Genomic DNA, 27,018 nt, shown 5'->3' with positions numbered 1-27,018 from the left:
TGTATTAAATCTTACATGGTGTGTTTTTTAAACACAAGTGTTATCTGTTGTGTTACTAAGTTTTAACATCTTACTTGGCTCCAAGCTGATGTGTTTTTCTTTAAACCTGGTCTCCTTTGCCATAGGAACTTACAGTCCTGTTTGTAAATATAGAAGCTTGTTTGTCAACATTAAAAAGTGCTAATAAAAATACCTTGTGCTTAAACAGTGCTTTTTAATTAATGGTTCTCCAGTCACTTTATAAAATTCTTTGCAATTCACAACACCAGTCAGCAACTATTATCTAACAAATTTTGAAAATTAACAGAAAAATAAATGCACAACCATACGTCCTTGCCACAGCATAAGAACAAAAAAACCCCCTTGTTTTTAGTTTCTAAACTTAAAGAGCATCAAATTCTGAAGATGAATACTGTAGTAAATACACCATTTCTGTGAATTGCATACAACAACAGCAAAATAAAAAAAAAAAAAAACCAGCAACAAGACTTATGAAGAGCAGCATTTGCAATTCTTCTAGAGGCCACTCTAAATTGCTCTTCCTTAAGGGTTAGTAGTCTCCTTTTCAACCAAAGTCTCTTAGTCAAAATGATCTTGTAAGAAGTACACTAACTCAAATACTTCAGCTGACCTAATTATTTTCATCCATTACAGCTTTTATTTTCACTTCAATGAGTTCTTCTACTCGAGCTAGAACACTTTCTATTAAATCAAATGTGAAGAGGGCCGAGTGCAAAACCTGAAATGACAAAAGAAATTAGGTTTTTGGTTGTTTTGGTTTTTTTTTACCCACTGCACATGTATGTTTGTCTCCAGATTGAAAAGAAAATTTCAATACTTCTGAATTACTTTGAAGGAAATGCAAACTCACCTGAAGCTGCATTTCAGTAGTCATAGCAGGCATCTTTTCGCCACTAACAGTTACAGAACAAACTGTGTTAGAACTGTGTGCCTCTGTAGAAGAAAATAAGCAACCAGAGATCAGGCTGCTGTTTCACATAACTTTTGGAATGAAAAGAGTATTTAATGTATTAGCACTTCTAGACAGTAATTGTTAAAAACCACAAATGTAGGGACTGACCAAACACAGGACAGAAAGTGCTGAACCTTAAGAGGAAGACAGTTTGAGCTGGATGCTATCTCTATGCTTTCTACAACACATATGACTACATTACTGTCCTGGTTTCAGCTGGGATAGAGTTAACTGTCTTCCTAGTAGCTGGTACAGTGCTATGTTTTGAGTTCAGTATGCGAAGAATGTGGATAACACTGATGTCTTCAGTTGTTGCTCAGTAGTCTTTAGACTAATGTCAAGGATTTTTCAGCTTCTCATGCCCAGCCAGCGAGAAAGCTGGAGGGGCACAAGAAGTTGGCACAGGACACAGCCAGGGCACCTGACCCAAACTGGCCAACGGGGTATTCCATACCATGTGACGTCCCATCTAGTATAGGAACGGGGAAGTGGGGGCAGGGATTCGCCGCTCGGGGACTGGCGGGGTGTTGGTCGGCGGGTGGTGAGCAATTGCACTGCGCATCATTTGTACATTCCAATCCTTTCATTATTGCTGTTGTCATTTTATTAGTGTTATCATTATCATTATTAGTTTCTTCTTTTCTGTTCTATTAAACCATTCTTATCTCAACCCATGGGTTTTGCTTCTTTTCCCGATTTTCTCCCCCATCCCACTGCGGGGGGAGGGAGGGAGTGAGCAGCTGCGTGGTGTTTAGTTGCTGGCTGGGGTTAAACCACGACAATTACTAAACAGGCAATATCTGCAACTCAGAACAATTTTATATAGCTAAAATGCTCCTTAAAAGGAAAAAAAAGTTATTAAATCTGGTCTTTTTTTGACACATTTTTAATATTTCCACATCCAGAGAGATAGTAGGAGGTTCTTTAGCTTGACTTAATGAATCCAGACATGAAATACTTATTTTATTAAGAAAAGGCTGCAGGCTTCTCTGTTCCAGGCAGATTACTTGCAGCAGGCAAAACTACAAGGACAAGTCTGAAAACTAAGGGGAAAACCTCTTACATTCAGACCACATATTTGAAATTCAGCATAATGCTTACAAAGATTATACATTGGGGAAAAAGGCTAAACCATTTACTGTTACGAGTTAGATGTTCTCTCCCAAACTCAAATCTCTTTATGCTTTGTCAAAGGCTAGAGAAACGTAGAGGGACTTAAAGAAAAAGCTTCTGGATTAATTGTAAAGGATTCCCTTTAGAAAGATATCCACAGGTTGCCTTCAGAAAAATTCCCCTTCTCTGCCTCATACTTACATAGTTTACAACAACAGAAGAGGATAAGACTAGCGGCAAAAAGCTGTACTGACATTTTTGGTAGCAGAAGCAAGTTCCTTGGGCTGTCGTAATTATAATGGAGACCACAAAGGAACAAAAGATCTGACATACACAGGGACCACCTAAAGCAGCTACAGCTCTTATGCTCTGTGGAATTTGTCTGCTTAACTCGGAGCAGAATCTGATTCTTTGTGTCAGATTAAAAAAAAATTTAAAAGAAAATCCAGAATGTAATCCTTCAGTCTTTAAGAGAGCACCTATTTGCTGTGTGAATTATTTCTTCTCTTGTTAACCTCCCCACACATAGTATGAAACCTAAGGGCTATAGATTCAGAGATACTTAGATGCTCCTGTCTAACCTTAAAATCAAAAGTATAAATGCAGAACAAGCTTTGAAGGTCTTCATGTGACATTTCTATCAGGTTTCCATAAGGTTTAAAAACGTGATGAGAGATAAACAAGTTGAGATTTTTCTGACCAATTATTAAAATTATTAATATCAAATATAGCAATTACTTAATTATTTGAAATTTGGAATAGTGTCAATAGTTAAATAAAACACGGTCTATATAGCACTCACCAATTCTTTGCTTCCAAAGGATTTCCAAAGTTTCTAAATATGAACAAAGCTAAGAAAAAAAAGAGAACAACTAACCTCTTCTGTTTTCTTTCTTATTCTTTATTTCTGCTTCGTAGTGTGCTTTTGACATATTGAGTCCTACATGCAGTGGTTTTAAAAAATTCTGCTCAATCTTGGCAAGTGTGGTCCATACACCAGTCTATTCAAACAGAACAGAGAAGGTTACAAATTAGTTTGAATGAAGCATTGCAATGCTAAGTTTTCGAGCACAAGTTTTCAGAGTAGTCTTTATGACATACACTTCTGTGCTGGGATTAAAAAAAAAATAGATTCATGCATTTAGGCATGAATAGCATCATGATGGATATTTAAGCTCCTCTCCCTCTCTCATATTATTTGTCAAAAACTGGAGGATGAAGTAGTCAAAAAAAATAAAGGGGGGACACACAACAAACTTAGTATGTAGGCTGATAACTACAGCAATGGAAACACAAATTTTCAACTTGTTCTTGTAAGCAAAGCTGAAAGGATCTTGGGATGTTGGAGGTGGGTACTAGCCACTTTCTCAGGCTAGAATCTCTACAGTGAGTAAACAGCAGTTGTAGATTCCTCTAAGATAATTTAGCAGCAAAACAGCACAAATATTTAAATTCGTGTTCCTGAATTAACACTGTATTGCGATGCCAAATGAAAACTCTGATGAATGTTATGCTCCCCAAATATATAAGGGTTTTGTCTATATTGCATTCAGTTTAAAAAGCATTGTAGGAATGTTACTGGATATGCTGCTATCCCATCCTTAGGCATATTAGCCAAAATGACCGTGAACTTCTCCCCAGTTTGGCATGGGTGCAAGGAGTTTACAATAATGGCACTCAGGAAGAGTATCAGGACAACATATCAGGAAGAGATACAAGGAAAAGATGCTCAAAAGCCAGGCTGTTCAAGGTTATACAGCACAAGAGGAAAACTTCTCTGCCTTGGCACCTTATAAGCTTGTAGTTACAAAACTGCTGTAGAAGGAAACAAATACAAAGCAGTCTTTGTGTCTTTAGATATAGGAGCCGTTTATATGACTCCCTTCTTCAGGCAGTATCCTCAAAGGGCACATTAAGGATGATAAAAATAAGAATTCTCAATGTTAAATAGTATTGTTGATTACAGTGGAAAATTCACCAAATTTTAATGTTAAATGATACAAAGTTAACTAGTCAAATAAGAAAAATGGTAATTACTTCCACCAGAATGGAGTTAAAAATGAAGAAATAACTTTCCAGAAAAATAGTGATTTTTAAACTTGATTAATGAAAGTGCTTGTTACACAGCAATCAAAACATCTGCACTGACCTGAAAGGAGGCATTTTATTTCTGCCCCACTTGCACTATTATGAAGGGAGACAGGGAGGAAGTCAAAAAGAACTGGCAGGGCTTAAATTTAAGGGAAAACTTCAGAAGAGGTGATGCTATTTTCTCCTCAAACTGTAGGGACAGTCTTTATGCCAGGTACTAGACAGTACTATTACGGCAATTGTGTGCTACTATGTATAAATTTTTAATAACAATAAAAGAGGAATTCTCTCTCTTCTTACAAAGCTATGCATTTACATGAAACTGAGTGGACCATAATGAGCACTTAAATAGTAATAACTCCTTAAATCTGAGAAACAGATATAGTCTATCAATACTAACTAATTACATAAATAGTAAATTAGAAATGCACCAAATGAAAGCTATTTTTGCTATTCATTTTCATTATGGTTTTGGTAATCAGTGCAAGCTATATTATTATTATTCTACCTAGACTAATAACATCATTAGGCACTTATAAAACTTGTATTCATAGATCTTAAAGTGCTCTAAAAGTAGATCAGAATTTTTCCTGTATTTTAGAAAACAGAAAATTATGTGCTGAAATCCATTACTCCAAATCATAAAATCAAGGAACTGGAGGAGACCAACAAAAACCTTATGATACTTACCTGCTAGAAGAAGGTTAGAATATTAATCTGACCATGATATTGCTTATTCAACTGAAGAAAGGCTTTATGGTACTTTAAAACTGAAAAGCAATTTTTCTTTAAATTGTCACTAATTTAAACAAGTATTTTAAAGCAAAAATCAAAACATTTAGTACTAAGGAGATAGATGATACTTGTTTGCTACATGATATAGTGGATAAAAAGCTCCTGAGTCACATAAATTAGAGGAATGGTGGAACATAATGATTTTCAAGAGTCAACAGAAGTTGCATTTACTATTAGAATAAGTAGCCATTTGGTAGGGGAATGTAACTGGAAAACTAAACACAAATAATTCCACCAGCTCTTCAATGCTGTAGCGACACAATCCAAGTCAGAGCACTTATAAATCAGCTGTTAGAATATGGAATCCATGTATCGATCCAGTTGTGAAATTCAAACAAGTTTCCCCTTGAGTATCCAGGAACACATTTCCATCAACTGCAGGTGGACAGGACTGACTGTACACAAAACCAGCAGGTCCATCATAATATAATACATCAAATAGCCATACAGCAGTTGAATAACAAATACGCTTTGCACTAATCTACCAGTAACAAATGTGTCAGACAGAAAAGAGCTAAACAAAACAGAGAAGAAAGAGGTGGGGATTACAACTAAAGCTATAAAATCCTGCTTTAAACTGAGGTAGCATAATATTATATGGGTAAAATACATAAGAGCAGTTTCAATTTTTTAAAAATACTGCAAAGTTTAAATATGCAGAGTATTTCTGAAATATCTACATTCAAACATCCACACACAGGAGAATGAAGGTGAAGAGGTATACCTGTGAAAAAAACATAGGTAAACTGCAGTGGTGGGCAGTTTAGGCTGGCAAATTACCTTTATATAAAACATTCTAGGCTGTTTCCAGTAAAGCAATGTACCAGAAAATTGGATGGGTCTGGCCATTCCTTTTGTTACTTCAGCAGATGGATCTTGCAGACAAGAATTTTTTTGATGCTAATACCTAGAGAAGCTTTTAACGTGTACCTATCATGCACCTGCACAGTTGCCATAAATATATTGTTTTGCACAGCTAAAAACTATTTAAATATGATTATTAAATACTTTCTGAGAAATCCTAATACTAACAACTTTTAACATATTGCACAAAAAGTATTTTGCCTAAAGATGAATAAAATGGATCTCTTGAACTGCAAAGGTTTGTATTATTATTATTATTATTATTATTATAAAGAAATCCACCTGGAGGCTTAAGGGGTACCAGTGAATAAAGAAGCAAGAGTAACAAATATTTTTTCTCATGGGAATATTTGATAGAGATGTGACTTTATGGTGACATACTGTAAAATTACGGACCACAGTTCATCAGGCAGAGTAAAAGGATTGGCTTGTTTACAGTAACAGTTAAGCATAAACGGAATCAAATCTCATCAGAATAAAATAACACGTCACGTATCTCCTAATGTAGTTAATAAAAGCATCACTTCTGGATTATTGACCATTGCAAAGAAAAATGCAAAAACCATGATCAAGGATAACAGTGCTCACATGAATCCAGCTCTCCCCTCAGCTAATCAATCATTTTCAAATCAATTAGTACTTACTTGATTATCACTTTCACAATCCTTAATGACTAAGTATCTCAGTAGATTTAGTGATGCCATAATCCTGTGAATTAAAAATGTACTATTTATCACTTAGAGTGCAGATTTATATCACAGGGATAATAATTTAAATTGCCCATTAGCCAGACATCCTAAAAATACCCACTTGTACAAAATGCAACCACCCATCTGTTGAGCAATATAGCTTAGTCTAGAGCATGAGTGTGCAGAAACATCCATGTTACAACGGTTGACACTTTGCAATTAAAACTGTCAGCAGATTGGAGTAGGCTGGTGATTGTGAGGGAAAGTTCTCTGAAGAGATGGAACCTTATTACAGAATTTGTAACACACATCACTGGTGATCCAAAGTTGTTTTGAAACTAGAGTGACAGTTTTCTTTATTACTGTATTGAATTTTTACTTTTGAGTGCTTTTTAAAATACGTTTTTTGCTTTTGTTTTATCATACATCTTAGCAGAAACTATTTATTGCTTTTTCCAGATAAACAGTACAATTACAGATCATACATCTGGGTTTTTAAGTAGTTATGTGTCCATCTGGACACTATCACCCTACTAATTTACAAGCCCAACGATTACTCATTATATAGGAAAACACTAGTCCTATACAGGAGATTTTCAGAGACATTTCAGTTATTTTTGTATTACTCAATACACATATTTGCTGTTCAGGTAGCTTTCTATTCCCACTCACGACATACTCGATTCCCAGCAGCAATCTGTGAAACAGTCTCAAAAAGGCTGTGTGCTATAAGTTGTATCTGATAATTATTATTCCCTTGTATCACCTAAGACAACATACCACATTTCCTTTGTTCCTCCAATTGCTTCTGCAGAAAGCTGACAAACCATATATTCCTGAATAAATAATGCTTTACCAATTAGTTCTATAATTTGACATCTAAGGCCTTATATCCTCAGGGAATGGAGGAGGAATTCCTTTCTTATTGTTAAAATCAATGTAAAAGCATTGTGACATTCTTCTATACAGAATTAGTTGAAAAGATGGTTGAAATAAGTGATCATTTCCATTTCTAGTTCCAAAAATTTAAAATACATTGATGTTGTCACCTCATTAATTACATGACAGCATACCCCCCATTGTAGTAAGATAGTCTGAAGTCTTTTTAAATTATTGAACAAGGAGAAAAGTCCCTAACTGCAATTACAACTTACCTATCTGAGTTTTGCAGAAGATCTGTCTCAGCACCTTCTGGAAGCAAAAGCACTAAATCTAGAAGGGAGATCAGGTGATGTCCTGTAAACCAAATGTTGTCACATGCCCTCTGAAAAAAATGATATAAAAAGTTTAGCTGAGTACAAATTTAAATCTTAAAAGGTATCTTAAATAAATCTTAAATAATTTAACAATAATTGTGGGAAAACAGAAAAGAAAAAAAAAATCAAACACTGGAAGCAATATTTTCTAATTACTACATATGATTAAAGTATACAAACTAGTCTTTTCATAATCCTCCCTACTTTGTCTCTCCATGCCAAGCTGTTCTTTTCAATTTAATCAGAATAGATTCTCCACCTTTTCAGAATACCACCATCAATATAGTTAATATTTGTTTACATAAACTTAGTAAACTGTAGTAAGCACTCTCTTTTTTTTTATATGGAGGTATGAAACAATTAGCTATCTTTACCAGAGACCTATTCATTTCATAATAGCAGCGTCACAAATTTTTTTTTTTAAAAGATGATCAGGTGGTTTAAGTTTTCTTTGCATATTTCTAAACCTAGAAATGGACTGGAAGGAAAACTGAGATTAGATAAGGAGAGAAGAAGTGTAACTGTCTGTTAAGTCAGATCAGATGATGGACCTGGAAAGATTAAGACTACCTGGGCACAAAAACTAAGATGAAATAAATTGATAGCAATAGGAAATTGTTATCATTATGTTTATAATAGAATTCTTTGCATTAAAATGAGAATATTAAAATCCATGATGAAATCTTAAAATTATTTGTCTTTTTGACAGCGAGGGAACTCTACACAGAAGTAATGTGTTAAAGAGAATTCTGAAGCTGCATAGTCAAAAAATTAATTAGTAAGGAAATTTCAGAATATACTTTCACCTATTCAATTTTAATGCAAGCCCCTTTTGGAACAGTTTTCATATTACCATCTTCTCCACCCCTGCTGATTCAATATACAGGACAGACTATGATCTAATAAATAGTATGTTTTCTAACATAATTATGCTAGTATAAAATATGCATAAGTTTACTATATTGTCCTAACTGATGAAAGGCAGTATCCTTGAGAATCAAATTTGGTTTGGAAAAGGCCCTAAGCAGTTAAAAAAATTAAAAAAAAAAAAAAGAGAGAGAGAAAAAGTTAATTATTTATTTTCAATTAATTTTTCCAACTTCCTGGTATAAATGATTATAAAATATGGTATTTAAATGGCTTTGATCTAGCTCAACCCTTTCTGATGAATTTAATGTTTGTGAAGCACTCATAATATAATGCTGACTGTCATCATAACATAATGCTGACTGTCATGAACTGGGGTTGTTTAGTCTGGAGAAAAGGACGCTGAGGGGAGACCTTATTGCTCTCTACAAGTCCCTGAAAGGAGGTTGTAGTGAGGTGGGTACTGGTCTCTTCTATCAAGTAACTAGGGATAGGACGAGAGGAAATGGCCTCAAGTTGCACCAGGAGAGGTTTAGATTGGGCATTAGGAAAAATTTCTTTACTGAAAGGGTTGTCAGGCATTGCAACAGGCTGTCCAGGGAAGTGGTGGAGTCACCATCCCTGGAGGTGTTTAAAAGACGCATAGATATAGCACTTCAGGACATGGTTTAGTGGGCATGGTGGTGTTGGGTTGACAGTTGGAGTCGATGATCTTAAACATCTTTTCCAACCTAGACGATTCTATGATCATAAAAACCAAGAAAAAATTAATAAGTCTGTCTGAACTGGAGCATTTGAATTATATTCAAGAAATGAGGACTGCGAGGATAAAACAAAATACTGAATAGTTCCTCTTTAATAAAGTAGCAGGTATTTTCAAGCACAGAAAAGGTAATAAAAACTTCTTAGAAAAATAGAGTAAAATTTTGCAATTAAAGAATACAATTTTAAAATTATAATGTAAAAATACATATGCAGAAAAAAGCCAAATGAATATTTTTAATTATACAACTTCCCAATCTTAGGTTTCGTTTCAAAGTGGATTTTTTTAATGCATCACTCGAAGCTTAAGCTGTACACATTTTCTCAACATAATACTCATAGAATTTTTAGATGGCAACTTGTTTTTTAGTGGTAATAGCCTCACCGTTAACGATAAGTGAATCTGATCTTTTATATTTTTAATAATGTATCCTTCCACACCAGCATGGTTGCTTGTCTTCAGTAAACACCTTCAAACAAACAAAAAAAAGATATTATCTTTTCAAAGCTGCCTATATAGATAGCTCAAAACTTAGATGACATTATGGCCTTATTCACTAAGTGGGAGTTTTACCACAGAAAAATAAGATGACTATGTAACCTTTAAACACTAGCTTACGTAAGACAGCTGATTTTATGTGACACAATTGAAATTAATTATTTGTCCAAAAATTAACATAGTAAAATTAATGTGGTTTACCAGATAGAAACTCTAACAGAAATCATTGTCTACACAATTAAGCTGCAATAAGGCTGATATTACACAATCTACAGTAATTTGGATGCATACCTGAATAATGTATATTTTCCCTCTGTGTCAAACTTGTCTATGAACAACTGCAAAATATGTAAACTCTTCTTTCTCTAAAGAAAAAAAAAAGATGTTATCAGATTAATTCTAATTAAATAAATTCAGCACTTAATTGATTCTGTAGGTCACATTACATACCAGATGCTCTATGGGACAAAGGGTCATAACTTTCACCAAATCCTGCAGTTGGACAAAGAAAACATAATTTCTAATTGCATACAGATTATTACATTACATTACTCTGACTAAAATCTACTCAAGACGTTAAAAAAAACAAAACAAAACAAAAAAACCCACAGACCACAAAACCATGCTTATGCGAAGATTCTCATCAGAGAAATTCACATTAGCTTCAGTGGTTGAAATCCCAGGGCTGATATACAAAAGCATCATCTTTCAGCTAAGATCAATGCCCACCTGCTTCAGTGGCCTGTACATACACTGAGTGTATTTTAATTGTCACTGAAACTTCATGCTGTAGCGGGTAGAAAAGACAATCAATTCTGTACAGCAAGACACTGAAGGTTTCAGTTTAACGACACAAGTGTATAAAGGTTCAGTAGTATATCCTCTCTCCAGCACCTAGAAGACAGCTAGATATTATTTATAATCAAACTTTAAAGACATCTGTATGTTGCTTCTTATTACCTGAGGTACATTAATAAAATCTCTGAGTTCTAAATACTGATGGAGAAGGCTATTATCTTCCATTCTCAATAAACAGCTCTCAAACAGATCCTGCAGGTGGGGAAAAAAAAAAAAAAAAAAGCTGCCAACATTTTGCACATATATAAAACATTAATCTATATGCCTAACATTTCATGGCTAAAATTGCCTTCACTATAAATGCTCATTCAGATATCCAAAGTTCCTAGGAGATACGAATGTAAGTGATAATGGTAATTTTAAACATTTATGCATGTGTGTAAAGTTCAATAAATATAAGTGTTTGTAAGACTGAAGAATACCTAATTAAGCCTCAAAATATTTCTGAAACTGTTATCTGAACTATCATTTGCATCTTTCTTAGAAAGGGAAACTAAAGTTTTACCATTACTTAAATTGGAAAAAATAAACATTCTAACATTGAATATTTCATCAAAAGAAAACTTACAAGTCCTTTAGATAACATAGATTCTTCTGTTCTAGAAAAAAAAGAAACATTATCAAATCTAAGTTGTTGATTAAAAAGACACTGTTGATATTTCAGAAGAAACACTAGAACGGAGATCAAAAAGAACTTGTCCCTCAACAATTTTCATTCTATTTTCTAAATATAGTATCTTTGTTATTCCTCTCAAAGATTTTTAGGATAAGCTGGCTGATGGAAAAGTTGAAAATTAGACTCCTCTCTTCAGGGTGAAAAATTACTTTTTTTTCCCCTCCATTTTTATATATGCTCAGAAGCAGCATCTCGTATCTCACAGGTATCAAGACATGGATTAACAAAGAAAATGAAACTTTTTCCAGATGATTCCATTTGCATAGTTCTGCAAGCCTAAGAAAAACAGAGCAGATCCTAAACTGAAGAGACCAGGAAGCTTTGTTTAAATTTTACCAGGAAATGGTAAGCAGTCATAATGGGAAACTTCCCTTCTATAGCAGCGCTAGAAATTATTTGGTCAACACTGCTGCTTATGGAAGGTGAAATAATCACAATATATAGAAAAGCCTGACCTTTAATCAGATTACATATTGTATCAGAATACATTCAAATAAATACTATCATGATAGTCTTCTCTAGTAGTAAACTAATTGTTACAGAAGTACAAGTAAATACACAATCTAATTATTCTGCATGCATTTAAAAGATCTTAATTTTGCATTTTCAGAATAAAGTTTCTAAAAATGGTATCACAATACAAGCTGAAAACAGTAAATAAATGTTTTAGACAACTTTTCATACTTCCTAGTAAAAGAAACCATCTTGTTGTAGAACTTGCCATTTTAACTCTCAGGTTTAAAAACCTCCTCTGAACTTATCTGGTATATTCAAAATTTGATTCTATGAAATACTATAAAAGATCACACCCACTATCTAGAACTCCAAATGCCATAAACCCTACCTTTTCAGTAGCACTTCAATATGTGTCATATTGCATTGCAGAAGGTATGATGGACTAAAAGAGAAAAATTAGGTTTACATTAAACTGCATAAGCCATATACATTTGCACATAGTTAATATATTTTACAGGATTCATCTTTTTTAAAAAAAATATAAAAATATCTTTATAAAATTAGTAATTTTGAAATAGACACAAAATATTAAGTCAAATTGCTCTTAAGAACTGTTACGTGGAAACTGTCTATAAATGCAACTGAAAATTTAATACATGTTAATTTTCAGCATGTGACTAATTCTACCCATTTCTTTAAAAAGACAGCTCATCTAAAATTAAACCATAATAGAGTAATCTGCAGGACTGGAGTATGTTCTTATGTATATAATATAAGCTACACAAAATATAAATACATAAAGGTTGACATAAAACAAATACTAGTGAAATACAGTTTTCATTCATAACTATTGACAAATAAAAAGTTTTCTTCTGCTCAGAAAGAATTTTCAAAGTACAGACTTAGGATAAATGAGGAAGAATAGTTCTTACCTGAATACCATTGGAAAGCAATCAATACCAAAATGCTGAACAAACATCAGATATGACAGACATGCTGAAGAATCTGCAGAATTCTTTCGCTCTATGTCCGCAAACTCTTGATTCTTCCAGTGTGGACTTATGCTTTTACGATGTAAAAACACTAGTGGTATTAATTCTCTTATATCCCACAAAATGTCCTAAAAAAAAAAAAAAAGATAGATTGCCTATAGTTGCCTTTAAAAGGCCTGTACACCCATTAAGTTTCAAAGCTTTAACTGTATTTACAGTATACTCTCTTACACAGCATAAATTAACGTAACTATTTTGTGAGTATTTATGATATATATATACACACAAAAAAGACCCTGCAGGAAAAATAACTACTGTTAGAAGAACGTTACTAAGATAGCAAAGTCAAGCACTCAAAAGTTAGTAAAAGACAAAGTCACCCTGCAAACCCCTAGTTTGGCTCCCTTATCCACAATGCTATGAATAACGACAGCTTCATGACCACGTTATGCCACAGGACCCCTGTGTTTTTCAGATCACAGAATGATCGGTATTTTGTTTTCTGCTCACTCAATATGCAACATAATGTTTATCTGCTGAAGGCAAGCCCCGCTTTGAAGTTAGAATCACTCTGTATGGCCCTTCTTTCCAGTGCACAACACAATGACACCTGAGAACTTCACAAATACTCGTGTGGTGTGTGTCCCCGCCATTCACATGAATTAGGAGGTAGTGTAACTGCTATTGTACATACTATGAAGAAACAGTGAGATCAAGGTTAACTCCCTATTCTGGGGTTGTCCAAACTGAACATCCACAATCTCAGATTTTGGAAAACTAGGATTACACAAAATGTCATATAGTCAGAGCATGACTTTACTGACCTCAGCTGCAGCTGTCATTACCCAATTCCACAAACAGCAGAAGTGAATTTCTTGAGAAAATGAAGAAAATGTAATTCACAATTAGCATAAAAAACATGGTTTCAGACTGTGCCCAACAGGAAAGGCAGAATAAAAAGCCAGTTTTTCAGAGCACCCTTCAACTATCTTAACCATGAGATCATCTTCTGGTAATCCCTGCCTCCTCAACTGCACACCCTGAAAGTCCTGCAATAAATGAAGTAAAGGTCTCAGAGACAAGATTCTCTTTTATTGCACAACTCCTGATTGATCCATATACCAGTTCCATCCTATGCTGAGACATGCTGTGGAAAAAAATGGATGTGATCATGATAGAAAACCTAATTATTGTTGAAAAACAACCAAAAGTTTTGTTCTGCTAACTGCTTAGTGTGTTTTACTTTACAATCTTAACATTTGGATGTAGAATTCTGTGTGCAAAAATGCTTAGATTTTTAAACACAAATTGGAGAAGAGTTGCATCACATGGCAACTTCCAGACTTCCTCTGCATTCATGCACATTTGCACACATATAGTACATTTACACGTACTTTCCTCACCCCAGATGGCTCCAAGTCTTCCTTTTGAAACTCAACAAATCTTAGTGTGCCATTCCCTCCCCAAAAATGACACCCTGACCCAGTCCCTCTGCTCTTCTAGGACTAATTCCTCCACCATATCATATAAAAAGCTGTCTGTCTTCTAACTCCCTAGTTCATTGTTCACAGCCATTTCAGCCATCTTCCTCCGATAGCTGGATTTCCTCAGCCAGCTTCACCCCAACTCTACCTTCTCTGTAACTTCAATTTCCCTCTTACATAGTTCCAGACATTCTTTGACTTTTGTCTTTCTGTATTTGACTTGTGAATTTTTCTCCTCTAACCAGGGATAATAAGGTAGAACAAAGTCCAAAGCTCAAACTTAACTCTTCTTTCATACAGTCAACATTAACATGAGAAACAAGTGTATCCATAGTTAAGAAAACAATTTACAGAAAAGAATTATAATGGCCAGTTCTCAAAAGTAGAATTGTATTTTTGTTAAAGGTAAATACTAATAACCAGTTAATAGTCATTTAATGCTTAGTTCTCCTATACTTCTAAAAAGGTCAGCTTGTTTTATAAGAGTTGAAGACATTAGCTGCAATCTTGATACAAATGAGCTGTGACTGTCTGTTCAGTGTTACCCAACTAGTGGCCCATTAGCCATCCTGAGGGAAGACCCCGTTTAGTACTGACAATATTTTCCACTCTTATATTTCATTACAAGATTTACCAGCCTGCTTCTGAATAAACTGTTATAAAATAATCCAGCACCTGGCTGTCCAGAAGGTTCCTTCATTTCAACAGCCAAACACAAATCATTGTATAACCATGCATTTGAAAATTAGAGACAACTGCTATTTACAAATACTTTAAATTTGGTGTACTGGGTTTGGCTGGCATGGAGTTGATTTTCTTCATGGCAGCCCATATGGTGCTGTTTTAGATTTGTGACCAAAACAGCATTGATAATGCCAGTGCTTCAGCTATTGCTAAACAGTGCTTGCACCGCATCAAGGCCTTCTGTTTCTTACCCTGCCCCTCAGCAAGCCAGCAGAGGGCGGGTGAGAAGCTGGGAGGGAACACAGCTGGGACAGGCGACCCAAGCCAATGAAATTGATATTCCATACCATATAACATCATGTTCAGCAACAAACTAGAGGTGGGCAGGGGGAGAATGAAGCAGTATTTTTCAGATTAACTGCTGTTCAGAGACTAGCTAGGCATCAGTCTGCTGGTAGGAGGTGGGGAGTGACTGCTATTGCATCACTTGGGGTTTTTTCCTTCGCTTACTAAATTGTCTTTTTCTCTACCCATGAGTTTTCCTTGCTTTTGCCCTTCAGATTCTCTTCCCCATTCTGCTAGGGGGGCCTAAGTGAGTGACTGGGTGGGGGCTTAGCTGCCAGGTGGGGTCAAGCCATTACATCTGGATATGTACAGGAGAGGAAATACTCTTTACCACATTCAAAACATGAACAAAGCACAGCTCTACTTTCTGCAATTTTGTTAATCACACCTAGTCCTATTTCTGAAAACATACACGTATTAGGTGCAGTCCATGCACAGGCTGGAACACACATCTCCTTATAAGGCTTGGTTTTGCTGCAAATTTAAATAAAATTATCTATACCCACAATAATCTTGCTCTAATAAAACACAGCTTCTACGTAAAACGTTCAAAACCAGAGTAACAGCACTGGTAGCATGGAGTGGACATGTTCCCACTGAATTTCCAGCTATAGCATCAGCAGCAGTCAAGCATCAATTTATATTCTTTAATAGTCAGCTGGCACTGCATTAGGCACATTAGAGATTCCTCTCTGTGCAACACTTGGATTAAAGGCAACATGTAGATCTTACCTTGACATAATACTGCAGCAAAGACAATCCTTTAGATACTCTCATAAATTCATACATCACCAAGAAAAAGAAGCAGTTACAGCAAAGTAACAGCTACTGATTCAGACAGCAGTCCAAACTGGTTTATCAAGGAGCAAAACTGTGTCTGCAAGATTTGTAATTTCCAGAGATGGGACCTGGAACTGTTCTAGACCTTTATCTAACTGCATTATCTTACAAAGCCCAGGAAGTCATCCCACTAATCAATAAAGGAAGCAAAATGAGCTCTAGAATGAATTATAGGTAATTCTGAACTAGAACACCGGTTTTGCAAACACTGTAATTAATTTTGACTGCACTTACTATAATTTCAGTTGCAAAATGCCGAAAGGGATGTTCTTCAATGCCTTCAAGTTGTTCAAGTTGAGCTGTCAATAAAGGGTATTTCAGGCATTTCATACAGCTGAAATAAAAATGGGATGAAACTAAATCACCAATATGGTCACAAATACAGACTATAATAGTGTCACTGATAACCAAGAATAAAGTCTATACTCGTATTAGCTGCTGCTATTCCTGATATTCCAGGGAGAATAAAAAAAAAAACCATCTCCTGTAGAAGCATTCCTTAGACTTCACTTCCAGAATATGATTATCCTCACTGTTGTAATTTGAGAAGGAGCAGAGGAATATCAAATCAGCTTCACAGCACAGAGACCAAGATTTCTTTACCATTTCCCTGTACTAAAAAAAAAAAAAAATTATTTTTACCTTTTTTCTCTCACTTCATAAATATGTAAGGCATATTTAGGTTTCTTTTTTCTTTTTTGAAATACCACATTAGTTAATAGAAGTTGGCAGCATTATAAAACACTAAGATGATTTATTTTCTGCCTATGTAATAAAAGCCTACAGTTCATTTTGTTAAGTTACATGAATATATTACACTGACATAAAATGCTCACAATTTTAATAATTCTTCTTTCAGCTCCATGTCATTGTATTCTGATGACTTTTCCATGTTTTTAATAACTTCATTCACAAAAGGTTTAGTAAAGTCCACCACTGCATTACAACATTGACAGAGACCAAGTTTATCTTCCTGTATTTGTTGTTTTGTATAAGGTACAGGTAAGGGAGTAAGCTGATTCATAATCATGGCCAAAGATAAACCCAATGAGTAGGCCTTCTTGTTCTGAAGTTTCAAAAGCACTGGGGGAAAGAAAAAAAAAAAAAAAGGAAAAAAAAAAAGGAGAGAAAGAACATTTTGAGACATTAAGTTATTACTTACTCAGTAGAGGAAAATGCAAAGAAAAACAACGTGACTACATAAGAAAACCTTTAGTTTCAGAAAAGGGGAGGGACTGATACCTGAAATCACATGAGCAAATCCAGCAAGACTAAATGTCATCAGCTAGTTTAATATGCTGTAATTAAGATGACCATATATTTGAGAATGACAAATATTAAAGCAGTCATGCATTTCAACACATTCTTCCTTTCTCTGTAGCACCATGGTTGAGTACTGAAAAAAATCTTTCTAGAACTAGACTAAGTGAGGTAATACTCATTTATCTGACCTGGAGAACTCACCTATTGCTTGACTCCTTCTGCACTTGGCAAAATCAGAGACCACGGCCCAACTTTTCTGCTGAGATCTGACTCTACCTGAAGCAGCTTAGAACTGTTCCATACCCCATGGCAGAACCAACAGAGGGGCTCCCAGACTGAGGAAGCAGCACAAGTGGCTCTCCACTTAAACTGCACTCAGTGCAGGCTAACTGCAGATTGGCTGTCCAAAAACCCACATACTTCTAATTACCAAAATGCTTCTCTTGTTAAATTCTAACATAACACATCTCAGAGACTGCTACAATCAGACTTAAACTTGATAGACAACAGTTGATTTCATATCGCATATCAAAACAGAAACTACTACTTGTTACCTACTTAGCGGGTCTCCAAAACCAACATTTTGTTTTTATATGTAAGCCAAAAGAATGCTTCCCCCTCACCAATCAAATATTTCAACCTGCTTCAATCTGAAGTAAACGTTTTATACTACGAAAATATGGAATTGTATGTTTTAAAAGTTAAATAATGAAGAATTTCACAAATCCATGTAATTCTCTATAACAACAGTATGAATTGTTTACATCTCTAACTATAATGTCACAGGACCACATTCTCCTGTAAATGATGAAAAATAGCTGAGTATTGCTTTTTCAATTGATGCTATTAATCCCGTCTAAAATCTTTTTCTAACAGGCCAATATAAGCATGAAAGTTATACCTTATGTTATTTTGCAGAATGTAATAGACTGTAAAGCCTGTCAAGACAGATGTATTCTGAAGCTATTCCAGCAAAGGCTAAACTAAATTGATAAATAAATGAGAAAATAATTTAATTCAAAAATCACATGAGAAACTGAATCTTACCTGTCTGCAAAGGCTGAAGCAATAACATGACAGTTTGGCATGCTTGCTCTCCAGACGCCTGCTCAATCTGCTCAAGTAAACCCAAAAAAAGTTCCTTCGGATTGCAGAGCTGCCAGAGAGGAACAATGCATATTTTTTAATAACCATGGTCATAAGCTAAAAAACTCTTCACAAGCAAACTTCAATACAGAAGTTCCTGAACGTCAAGAAAGCAGATCTGAACATCCAAGACAATCTTTAAGAAAACAAATATGAAACAGTAAGTACTTCCCTATAATTAATGTCTTCTGTAGAGTGTATATGTGTGTACACTTCTATATAAGCTGAAAAAATATAACAATAAATAACAACACCAAACTTGATTTCTATGGTCTATAAAAACCTCACAGTACCTTAGCAAAGTAATCCTTAGGAGTAGAGAGAAAAGAAAAACTTCAGTGCGAATTTAATTCAAACTATAGAGTTTACAAGTTGTTTTTTAAGTACATGAATGAAAGGGAACTAGCTGTCTACAGATTAAGACTTTTCCCCTACTCCTCCATCAGAATCATCAGGTAATCATTGTCACACTGTATCTGCAGTAGACAAAAGGCAGTATTGTTGTGGCTGCTCTGACTGCAGCAACTGGCTATCAAAAACTTCATGAGTTCTATCTGCCTTTTTCTTCTGTGTAATGCTGTCTCTTTGTTTTGCCCAGTTACTAATTCCACAAAATTTGTAAGAGGTCAATTATCTCTGAGAACATTAAGCCTGTGTCTACTTCAGATGAAATTGGCTCTTGAGTTTAAAAGTTACAGGAAATGGACAGAAGAACCCAGAAGTATTCATGACTTGTTTTCTTTGGAAATCAGGGAAAATTAGGACCTCTCCCTTCCCTACAATTATTGCATTATAACCATATATTTAAAAAAAAAATACCTGTGCCAACTGATCTAGTATCTTCAGGCAGTGTTCTCGCTTATCATCTTCCTGTTTATACATTAAAATACATCTAACAAGAGGAGAGATGAGATTCCAACCCATATTCTTGATGATAACCTAAAAAAACAGATTTTCAGAAAATAAACCAAAACCGGACAACTTCTAAACCCAGAAAGATTGTATATATGAAGGCGAAAAAAGACAACAGGTCCATGTCCTGGTTGTAACCAACACCACAATGATGTAATTGAAAATTTAACAACTATTACCATAAAGTTCTGTATTTGACATTCATTGTATTCTCTCCCCATACCTATAAACACAGCTGCATACATTGCATAGTTTTCTTCAATGGATTAATTCTAACGTGTCAATATATTTTTCTAAAAATTTATATGACAATACATTTAAAACAGGACTGAGTAGAGGAGTTTTGCTGAAAGAAAGAATGCTTAGACAAATTATGTTTAACCCGAGGGGATTGAGATCTTCAGTTGTTACTCCAAACTCACAAAATTCAAAACCAGACTGTGAACCCCATGTAACATTGCCAAAACATTCCACCCTTCACTTTCTTTCTGAACTTCCTATTTATCTGTGTACAATTTAGTATATACTCCCAGATCCCCAAAGTGCCTACAGATGTTAGCATCTCTTACATTAGCATCAGCTTAGTTGGCTTTTACAGTTTTGGCCAATATTATTATATCCATCTGTGGTGGGTTGACCCCAGACAGCAACTAAGTACCCACCAGCTGCTTGCTCACTCTCCTCTCCCAGTGGGATGGGGGAGAGAATCAGAAGAACAAAACAGAGTAACTCATGGGTCAAAATAAGGAAAATTTAATAAGTGAAGGACAAAAGAGAGCAGGGGGTGGGGGAGGGAATGACACAAACCAACTCCCACTGGCAGACCAATGCCCAACCAGTCTCCAAGCAATAACTACTTTGGAATGGGTCCCCGTCCCCATCTCCATCTGTTTTGATTGCTGAGTATGACGTTATATGGTATGGTACCTCTCTTTCATCAGTTCAGGTCAGCTGTCCCAGCTGTGTTCCCTCCCAACTTCCCTGCTTACTGAGGAGGCTGAGGGAGAAACGGAGAAGGCCTTGACACTGTACAAGCACCGATCAGCAATAGCTGAAACACTGGCATATTACCACCACTGTTTTAGTCACCAATCTGAAACACAGCACCATATAGGCTGCCATGAAGAAAATCAATTCCATGTCAGCCAGACCCAGTCCCCCACCTGAAATCCTGTCCTGCAAAAGAGGAACACTGTCACTTTCTCTTAATTATGCTTTTGTCTTCTCTTTTCTCTTTGCTTAACTCAGTGAAAAACAGTTATTAATGGTTTTGTTAAGATTACCATGACTTCGTTTCTGTAAGCTACCTGAAGTTACACAAGTACATGCACTTTACACAGAGCAACTTATTAACTGTTCATATGCACAGCCCTGCTCACAGTGAAAGTGGCTTTTCCTTTCTAATAAGCAGTTTTATCTATTTAACGGTGTTAGCACACAACTAATACATAGTGCAAACTTAAACTCACCTTATTTTTCTCATTTTGAATTACTTCTAATAACTGAGCTGCATACCCATCTTCTAAACATTTCTGACCTGCTACCTGAAACAGACTAAAATCTTCTCCTTTGAAATCAGCTTCTTCCAGAATTTGCTAGAAAGAAAATATGCATGTTTAACTCCATACTTACAAAAGGCAAATAAGAAAATCCAAGCTTTCATTTCAAAATTAAATGTAGTGTCATTGTAACTTATCTCTTCTTACATACATCTTTCACATATTAAAAAAGCTACCAAGAGCTACTACAGAAGACACAGCGGTATTTCAATAGCACTTTCTAAGTCTAGACTACAGCACACTGTTTGGAAGATACATTTTCTACAACAACCTGCTAGGGTTTTGTTCTTTCAGACAGGTACTGTTCAGTACCAGAACACTTCTTTCTCCAAAAAGCAGAAGTTATCAAGCATCTTGGGATAAGCACCATAGAGAATTCAATGAAAGATGGAGGCTGAACTTAGCTGCCCAATGAGGAGTTCTGCTAACAACTAACTGTCTTGTGTTTTGGGGTCATTTTGGTTTTAATTATAATATATGAAGAGAAATGCACACTACTTACACTTGTTACTTTTATGGAAAGAAAACTACTTACACATCTTTGTATTATTGCTTGAAGTTCATCAACTGCCATTATAGTTTGACTTTGTTCTGGCATTGAAAACTATTATAAATTAAAGAGTGCAGTATTAAAACACATGAAGTAAAAACAAAGATAGAAAAATAATCACACTATCCAAAAAAACGCCAATAGAGGAATGAGAACAACCTAAACAGATATTATGAAGACCACATGATAAAAAAAACAGGAAAAATGCATTTTTAAGAAGTGTACACTGTATTATTCTACTCCCCATATTTGCAAGAAACAGTATTACAGACAAGAAACAACCTGCATTTTATGTATAAGGAAGCAATTTTTCAAGTAGTATCAAGGTCATCTTAAGAAGTTAGGAGGCCTCAGCTACTGCTTGGGTACACACATTGAAAACTGCAGCAAACACAGAGTAAGTCTGGATTCCTTGCATACCAAGCACAGATGCCCATGATATACTACATTTTCTGTGACTATTCTCACCAGAGGAGCTCCTGCTCAGCCTTGACTGGAGCACTCTAACCTGATGCCTGGGATGTGCACAGCTGATCCAACCACCATGCCAGTTTATATCAACAGTCCAATCAAGATTACATATGCACTATCATTTATTTCATTCTAGTGTCTAGGTTAGGCTAGTTCAGTGGCCTTTTACCTCTAGATACTATAATTTAAAACTTTCTTGCTATAAACAAGTAAGTTAAACATTTGACTAATGTTAAGTACATACAAAGTTTTACACAGTCAGGATCAGGACCATGAATTACAAATAAAGTCAAGCTTGGTTATCCCATGTGATATATCAGAGTAGCAGTCATAACCTTTAGTTTTAAGTAATGCCATGTGCCTAAACCTGGTTATATGATCACTATGAGAGTCAATTACCTCTACACCTGGATAATTAGCTAACTATTCATCAAAAGACCCAAGTTCCATATTTATACAGACATCTCAATGTAACATCCTCAATCATTCCTCTTATTTTTGACCTCGGCTACAGCACACAACATCTTGATAACTAAGCTACCTGGATGTTTACAAAAAACAGGCAACTCACAGAAGCTTAAAAAGCACCTGTGTATGAATTTTATTATTCAAAGAATAAACAACTCACTTTCTATTCTCAATGGCCTATTTTAATATTTTTACGTCACTGCAATCTATCAATGTATCCAGCCTGTCATTTTAATTTGGTCGTTATCATACACTTTATTACCACACGTTGTACTATTTGAGCTCTTCATTTTACAGGATGTTAGTAATCCTCCCAAAACAGTTTAAATACACTTTTAAACGCTAACATTCTTGCATTTTCAGCCCTCAGTAACTTTACAATGTACTTACATCCTTGAAACGTGCCCTGAGCTGTTCCAGGGATTTACCAGCTGAGCTCGCAGACGATCTCAGGCCTTAATACTTAATCCAGTTTCTAATCAAATCTTTTCAGAGGTTTCAGCGGCAGGTGGGCAGCGTCTGAATCATGTGAAACTTTCTACTATTAACACTCACCAAACTCCCTCCTCTCTAACAAACATCTACCTCAGCCCCTTCCCTAGGCGGGGTACAACACGCAAGCCAGTAGGAAGAGGCTGCCAACGCAAGCCCTTAACGCACGGCTGAATTAAAAAAACCCACAGGCCACCCCACACCCCGCCTCACCTTAGCGGGCCGTCAGTAGAGCCGCTCCCCCGCCGCAGCCCCGACCGGCCGTACCCCTCCGTGCACGCCGCTCCACACGACCGCACCGCCGCCTCTCTGCGCTCCCGGCCCGGGCCCCGCCGCGCCGGCGGCTCCGCCTCCCGGGTGAGAGGTCAGGGGGAGGGAGCAGGTGGCCACGATGATGGCGGCCGGGAAGCCGGAGGGCGGTGCGCCGGGGAAGCCCAGCCGGCGGCGCGCAGGTAGGCTCCAGGCTCCGCGCGCCGGTCCCCCCGCCCGGCGCTTTGGGCCCTCCCCGTGCCCTCAGGCCGGCACAGCGGACTCGCCCAACTCGCTATACCGGGGGGAGCGGCGGGCCGGCCGCGGTCGGCGGGGCGGGCACGCAGCCGCGAGCTCGGTGGGCCTCGGCCGGGCCGGCTGTGTGTTCGGGGCCGGCGAGCGGCGGCTGGCGGCGGCGGCTCGGACGAGGCGGTGCCGGGCGCCCCGCTGTCCCCTCAGGCTGCGCGGGGGCTGCGCGCCTGGCTTCCGCAGCGCCGGCAGCCAGCCCGGCTCTGAGCGTCAGGCGCGCCGCGCGTGACAGCGATCGTGCAGCTGGTCAGAAAACCGCGTCCTCATGTTTTAAGTATAACAGTCCCTTATGTTCCCTCCCTGTCGCCCTTGTCTTAAGGGAGCGGCTGCCCGAGTCCTCTATGTCGGTAGCCGGGTCAGGGCGGGCAGAGACCTAGGCCAGTCCAGCAGGGGGATGTGCAGGGGTAAAGCTGGGCTGGAGAGCCAGTGGAGAACCAGGGTGAGTGTGGTTGGCACAAAATTATTGTCAGAATTGTTTTTCCTTTAGCTTTCTGACTATACAAAACATGATGAACGAGATTATGAAGAGAGTTGGGCCTGTATGTCCTCCTACTTAGAAAAAGCATGTCTAACTAGTTGCTGAATGGTTACTGGCTTGCTGAAGTCACTCTCAGGCACCAAAAGCAAGTTTCTAAGCAATTCTCTTGATTGTGTTTACAGTTTAGAGGTTTTAATATTTCTCAGTTTCCAGTATTTTCCACTGTTAAAGGAAGAGAGTAGACTAATTTCTGTATTTCTACATTTGTATGCTTGATTTCTAGGAAGTAAGCATTCAGTTTCTCTGAAGAATGAAGATGCTGCTCAAAGGTATAATTTCTAACTAACAATATGTGGCATTCATGTTGTTTTGTCTCACTTTGAAATTGCATTCTCTGCCTCTCATGTTTTTTTGCTTTCTCAGAGGAGATTGCCAGCAGCAACATGATGCAGGCTTATTTGGAGTGATGCGGTGTAACTTCTAACAGCATGTATATACGCGCATTGTATAATATGCAAAAAGTTTATGAATCTAACCTCCGCAACTGTATTTCCTTACTCTATAGTGCTTGCTTTTTGCCATCTTAATTTCTTTCCATACCTGCCATTTGTCTTTATTCACTTTAAAAACCAAACTTGAGAGGAAAAACCACTTTCTGCCATGGACAATTACCTGAATATTCATTTGATTCTGTAGTAGAGCTAGACTTCCAGGTGAATAGCGTAGACCTCTATAAGTTAAGACAGCAGAATGACTGTACATTGACAGCCTCTGTGGGAAGCATTGCGAAATGGAGATTGGAGACACCTAGATGGTTGCTCTCTGGGTATTTGCTGACAATAGAATAGTGGCAAGACTCGGGAACACTCAGGAAATATACTGTAGTGGGATTTATTTGATTTATTCCTTCCCTTACTTTGTAGCCTCACACTCAGTCTTGTCCCAGTCCTTTTTTCTTCCTCCTCTTCATGTCTCATCCAGCTCCCATTCTCCTGGCAACACTCAATAAATTGTTTGTCACAGGCTGTTTGTCCAGCCAGTTCTGGGTTTTCCTCTCTTGCAAGAAGAGTTGGGTAACCTTGTATGGAAGTATTGCAATGCAGTAAGTGTCAATACTTTTCCAGACCGGGGTGGAATTAAAGCAAACCAAGGTTGGAAACTCTTTTGTGGTTATTACAGAATTACTAGTCCAGTTACTTGTTACTTTGTTTGGCCAACATGGTGTGATGCAGAAAAATGTGAACTACTGTATTTCAGAAAAAAGATAAAGATACAGTTGGAGAGTTGTTTATGGAAATCTGCCCTCTGTGTCTGTTCTGTTACAGGAAAGCAGCTCTGGAAGCTGCTATGAGAAAGAAGATTGAATTTGAGAAAAAAGCATTGTGTATTGTTGAGCAACTCCTGGAAGAGAACATTACTGAAGAGTTCCTTCTGAATTCTGTAGGTGTTGGAAGTTTTTATACTACTTTGTATCTTAGTGTTCAACTTTTTTTTTTTTTTTAAAGTTCTTGGAACAATTTGTTGCAGTTTAAAGTAGATAAACCATTTATTCCCTCTCTCATCAGCTCTCCTGATGATTGCCTTATTTTCAAGGGTTCTGAGGTGAAAACATGCCCTAGTTTTACAGGACTGTATGCATTATGAATCCTCACATTATTACCACAGCCTTTGTTTATGCCTTTGTGGTTCTGGACTGATAGATGAAGTATAAAAATTTAGGTCTACATCACGTCATCTCTGAATTTAGACAAAGCCTCTATAATGCACCACAGTTTATCTGGCAACACAGTTCCGCTGGAACAGTGTGATGATTACTCCTCTTAAGGTTATAAATAGGCTGGTAAATAGGTGTACAAATCATGTAAATAGAGGAAGATTATGAAAATCGGTGCCATGCTAGAGGCAAAATTATGAAGCTCTTGTATATGTAAAAAGAAGTGCCCATGTCTTTGTTCTTTCCCTGTTTACCCTTTTAGCATTTTTACTGTGTAGGTTCTAAATGGTGTTTATTAAACTTACTAGATAACTGTTACAAAATTAAAAATATTTATTTGCTTATGAGATGTTTTGAGTATGACAAATGACAGATTTTCCACTATCCAGTTATTGAACTATTTTCTTGTTATTTTAGGGAAAATTTATTACTCCATCTCACTATAAAGACATTGTTGATGAACGGTCTATCATCAAACTATGTGGTTATCCTCTATGTCCAAATAAACTGGAAAATGTAAGTTGCTTTTTATTAATGCTGTTACCATAAGAATCTCTTCACAATTTTTATTCTCTTGCATTTTCTTTTTAATTTTAAACTTACAATAGTAAACATAGATTAAAATACTGTCAAGTAATGGGCCAGGCATCATATCATTCCATTTCAGTATAATCCTTCTGAAGTAAAAGGTAAAATTTGATCAGTTGACAACCATTACTGTATGACAGAATCAGTTAGCATCTACTTTGACAGTAATAAAGATGAATGAAGTATGGCTTCATGGCCTTCCTTTGTGCATGCAGAAGCTTTCTAATTTTGTTCCGTCCTCAGTGTAACCACATATCTCTGAGAAGGATTGAAGTGAAAAAATAATACAATGCAGGGATATTACTATGTGAATGCATATGCATGTGCTCTAAAAATGTATGTTACCTGCTTCATAGGCACACTTATTTAGGTATGTTATATCAGAGCTTAAGCAGATAACCTTAAGTTAGATAACCTGTGATGTAATACCAGTTGTTGTACACCTGATTATCTGAAAAAAATCTACTCAAGTACAAAAAATTTTACTGTTTTGAACTTCATATGTCCCCACAGAAGTTCACACAGAAACTGTATTATATTTTATGTAAGTTGCGTTCTGGGTTTGTCTGGGTAGT

At 36.6% G+C, this 27,018-nt stretch overlaps 2 protein-coding genes across 10 annotated transcripts in view; one reads left to right on the top strand and one right to left on the bottom strand.

Annotated features, from left to right (window-relative positions):
- Positions 1–194: 194 nt before the first annotated feature.
- GLMN (glomulin, FKBP associated protein) lies at positions 195–23,411 on the bottom strand. 4 transcript variants are annotated; one of them, XM_052801239.1, is made up of 19 exons: positions 23,319–23,411; positions 21,660–21,728; positions 21,035–21,160; positions 19,473–19,592; positions 18,555–18,663; positions 17,081–17,327; positions 16,479–16,578; positions 12,832–13,019; positions 12,288–12,341; positions 11,336–11,366; positions 10,870–10,959; positions 10,360–10,401; positions 10,201–10,274; positions 9,796–9,880; positions 7,680–7,789; positions 6,481–6,544; positions 2,964–3,087; positions 872–954; positions 195–739 (listed from the first exon to the last, which is right to left on the bottom strand). In XM_052801239.1, the coding sequence occupies exons 2-19, from the start codon at positions 21,720–21,722 to the stop codon at positions 632–634; spliced, it is 1,818 nt and encodes a 605-aa protein (XP_052657199.1). In that variant the 5' UTR covers positions 21,723–21,728; positions 23,319–23,411; the 3' UTR covers positions 195–631. The 4 variants fall into 4 exon arrangements, with proteins under 4 accessions (XP_052657199.1, XP_052657200.1, XP_052657201.1 ...); XM_052801240.1 differs by lacking the exon at positions 23,319–23,411 and adding an exon at positions 23,004–23,270; XM_052801241.1 differs by lacking the exon at positions 10,360–10,401.
- A 51-nt stretch (positions 23,412–23,462) lies between these two features.
- The window catches only part of RPAP2 (RNA polymerase II associated protein 2), a 41,905-nt gene continuing 38,349 nt past the window's right edge, over positions 23,463–27,018 (top strand). For 3 of the 6 annotated variants that reach the window (XR_008237146.1, XM_052801235.1, XM_052801233.1), the window contains exons 1-4: positions 23,464–23,557; positions 24,425–24,470; positions 25,467–25,581; positions 26,273–26,371. Coding sequence is in view for 5 of the 6 variants with exons in the window: in XM_052801235.1 (XP_052657195.1) it covers positions 23,497–23,557; positions 24,425–24,470; positions 25,467–25,581; positions 26,273–26,371 (321 nt within the window). In the remaining variant the exon portion in view is untranslated. Of the gene's footprint in view, positions 23,558–24,018; positions 24,103–24,424; positions 24,471–25,466; positions 25,582–26,272; positions 26,372–27,018 lie in introns of those variants that run through there. The other 3 variants (XM_052801236.1, XM_052801234.1, XM_052801238.1) reach the window with 2 other exon arrangements.

Source organism: Harpia harpyja, chromosome 11 (genome assembly GCF_026419915.1).
Source record: "Harpia harpyja isolate bHarHar1 chromosome 11, bHarHar1 primary haplotype, whole genome shotgun sequence".
Classification (NCBI taxonomy): Eukaryota; Metazoa; Chordata; class Aves; order Accipitriformes; family Accipitridae; genus Harpia; species Harpia harpyja.
Note: the sequence above shows the minus strand (reverse complement) of the source record. Positions and strands in the feature narration are given on the sequence as shown.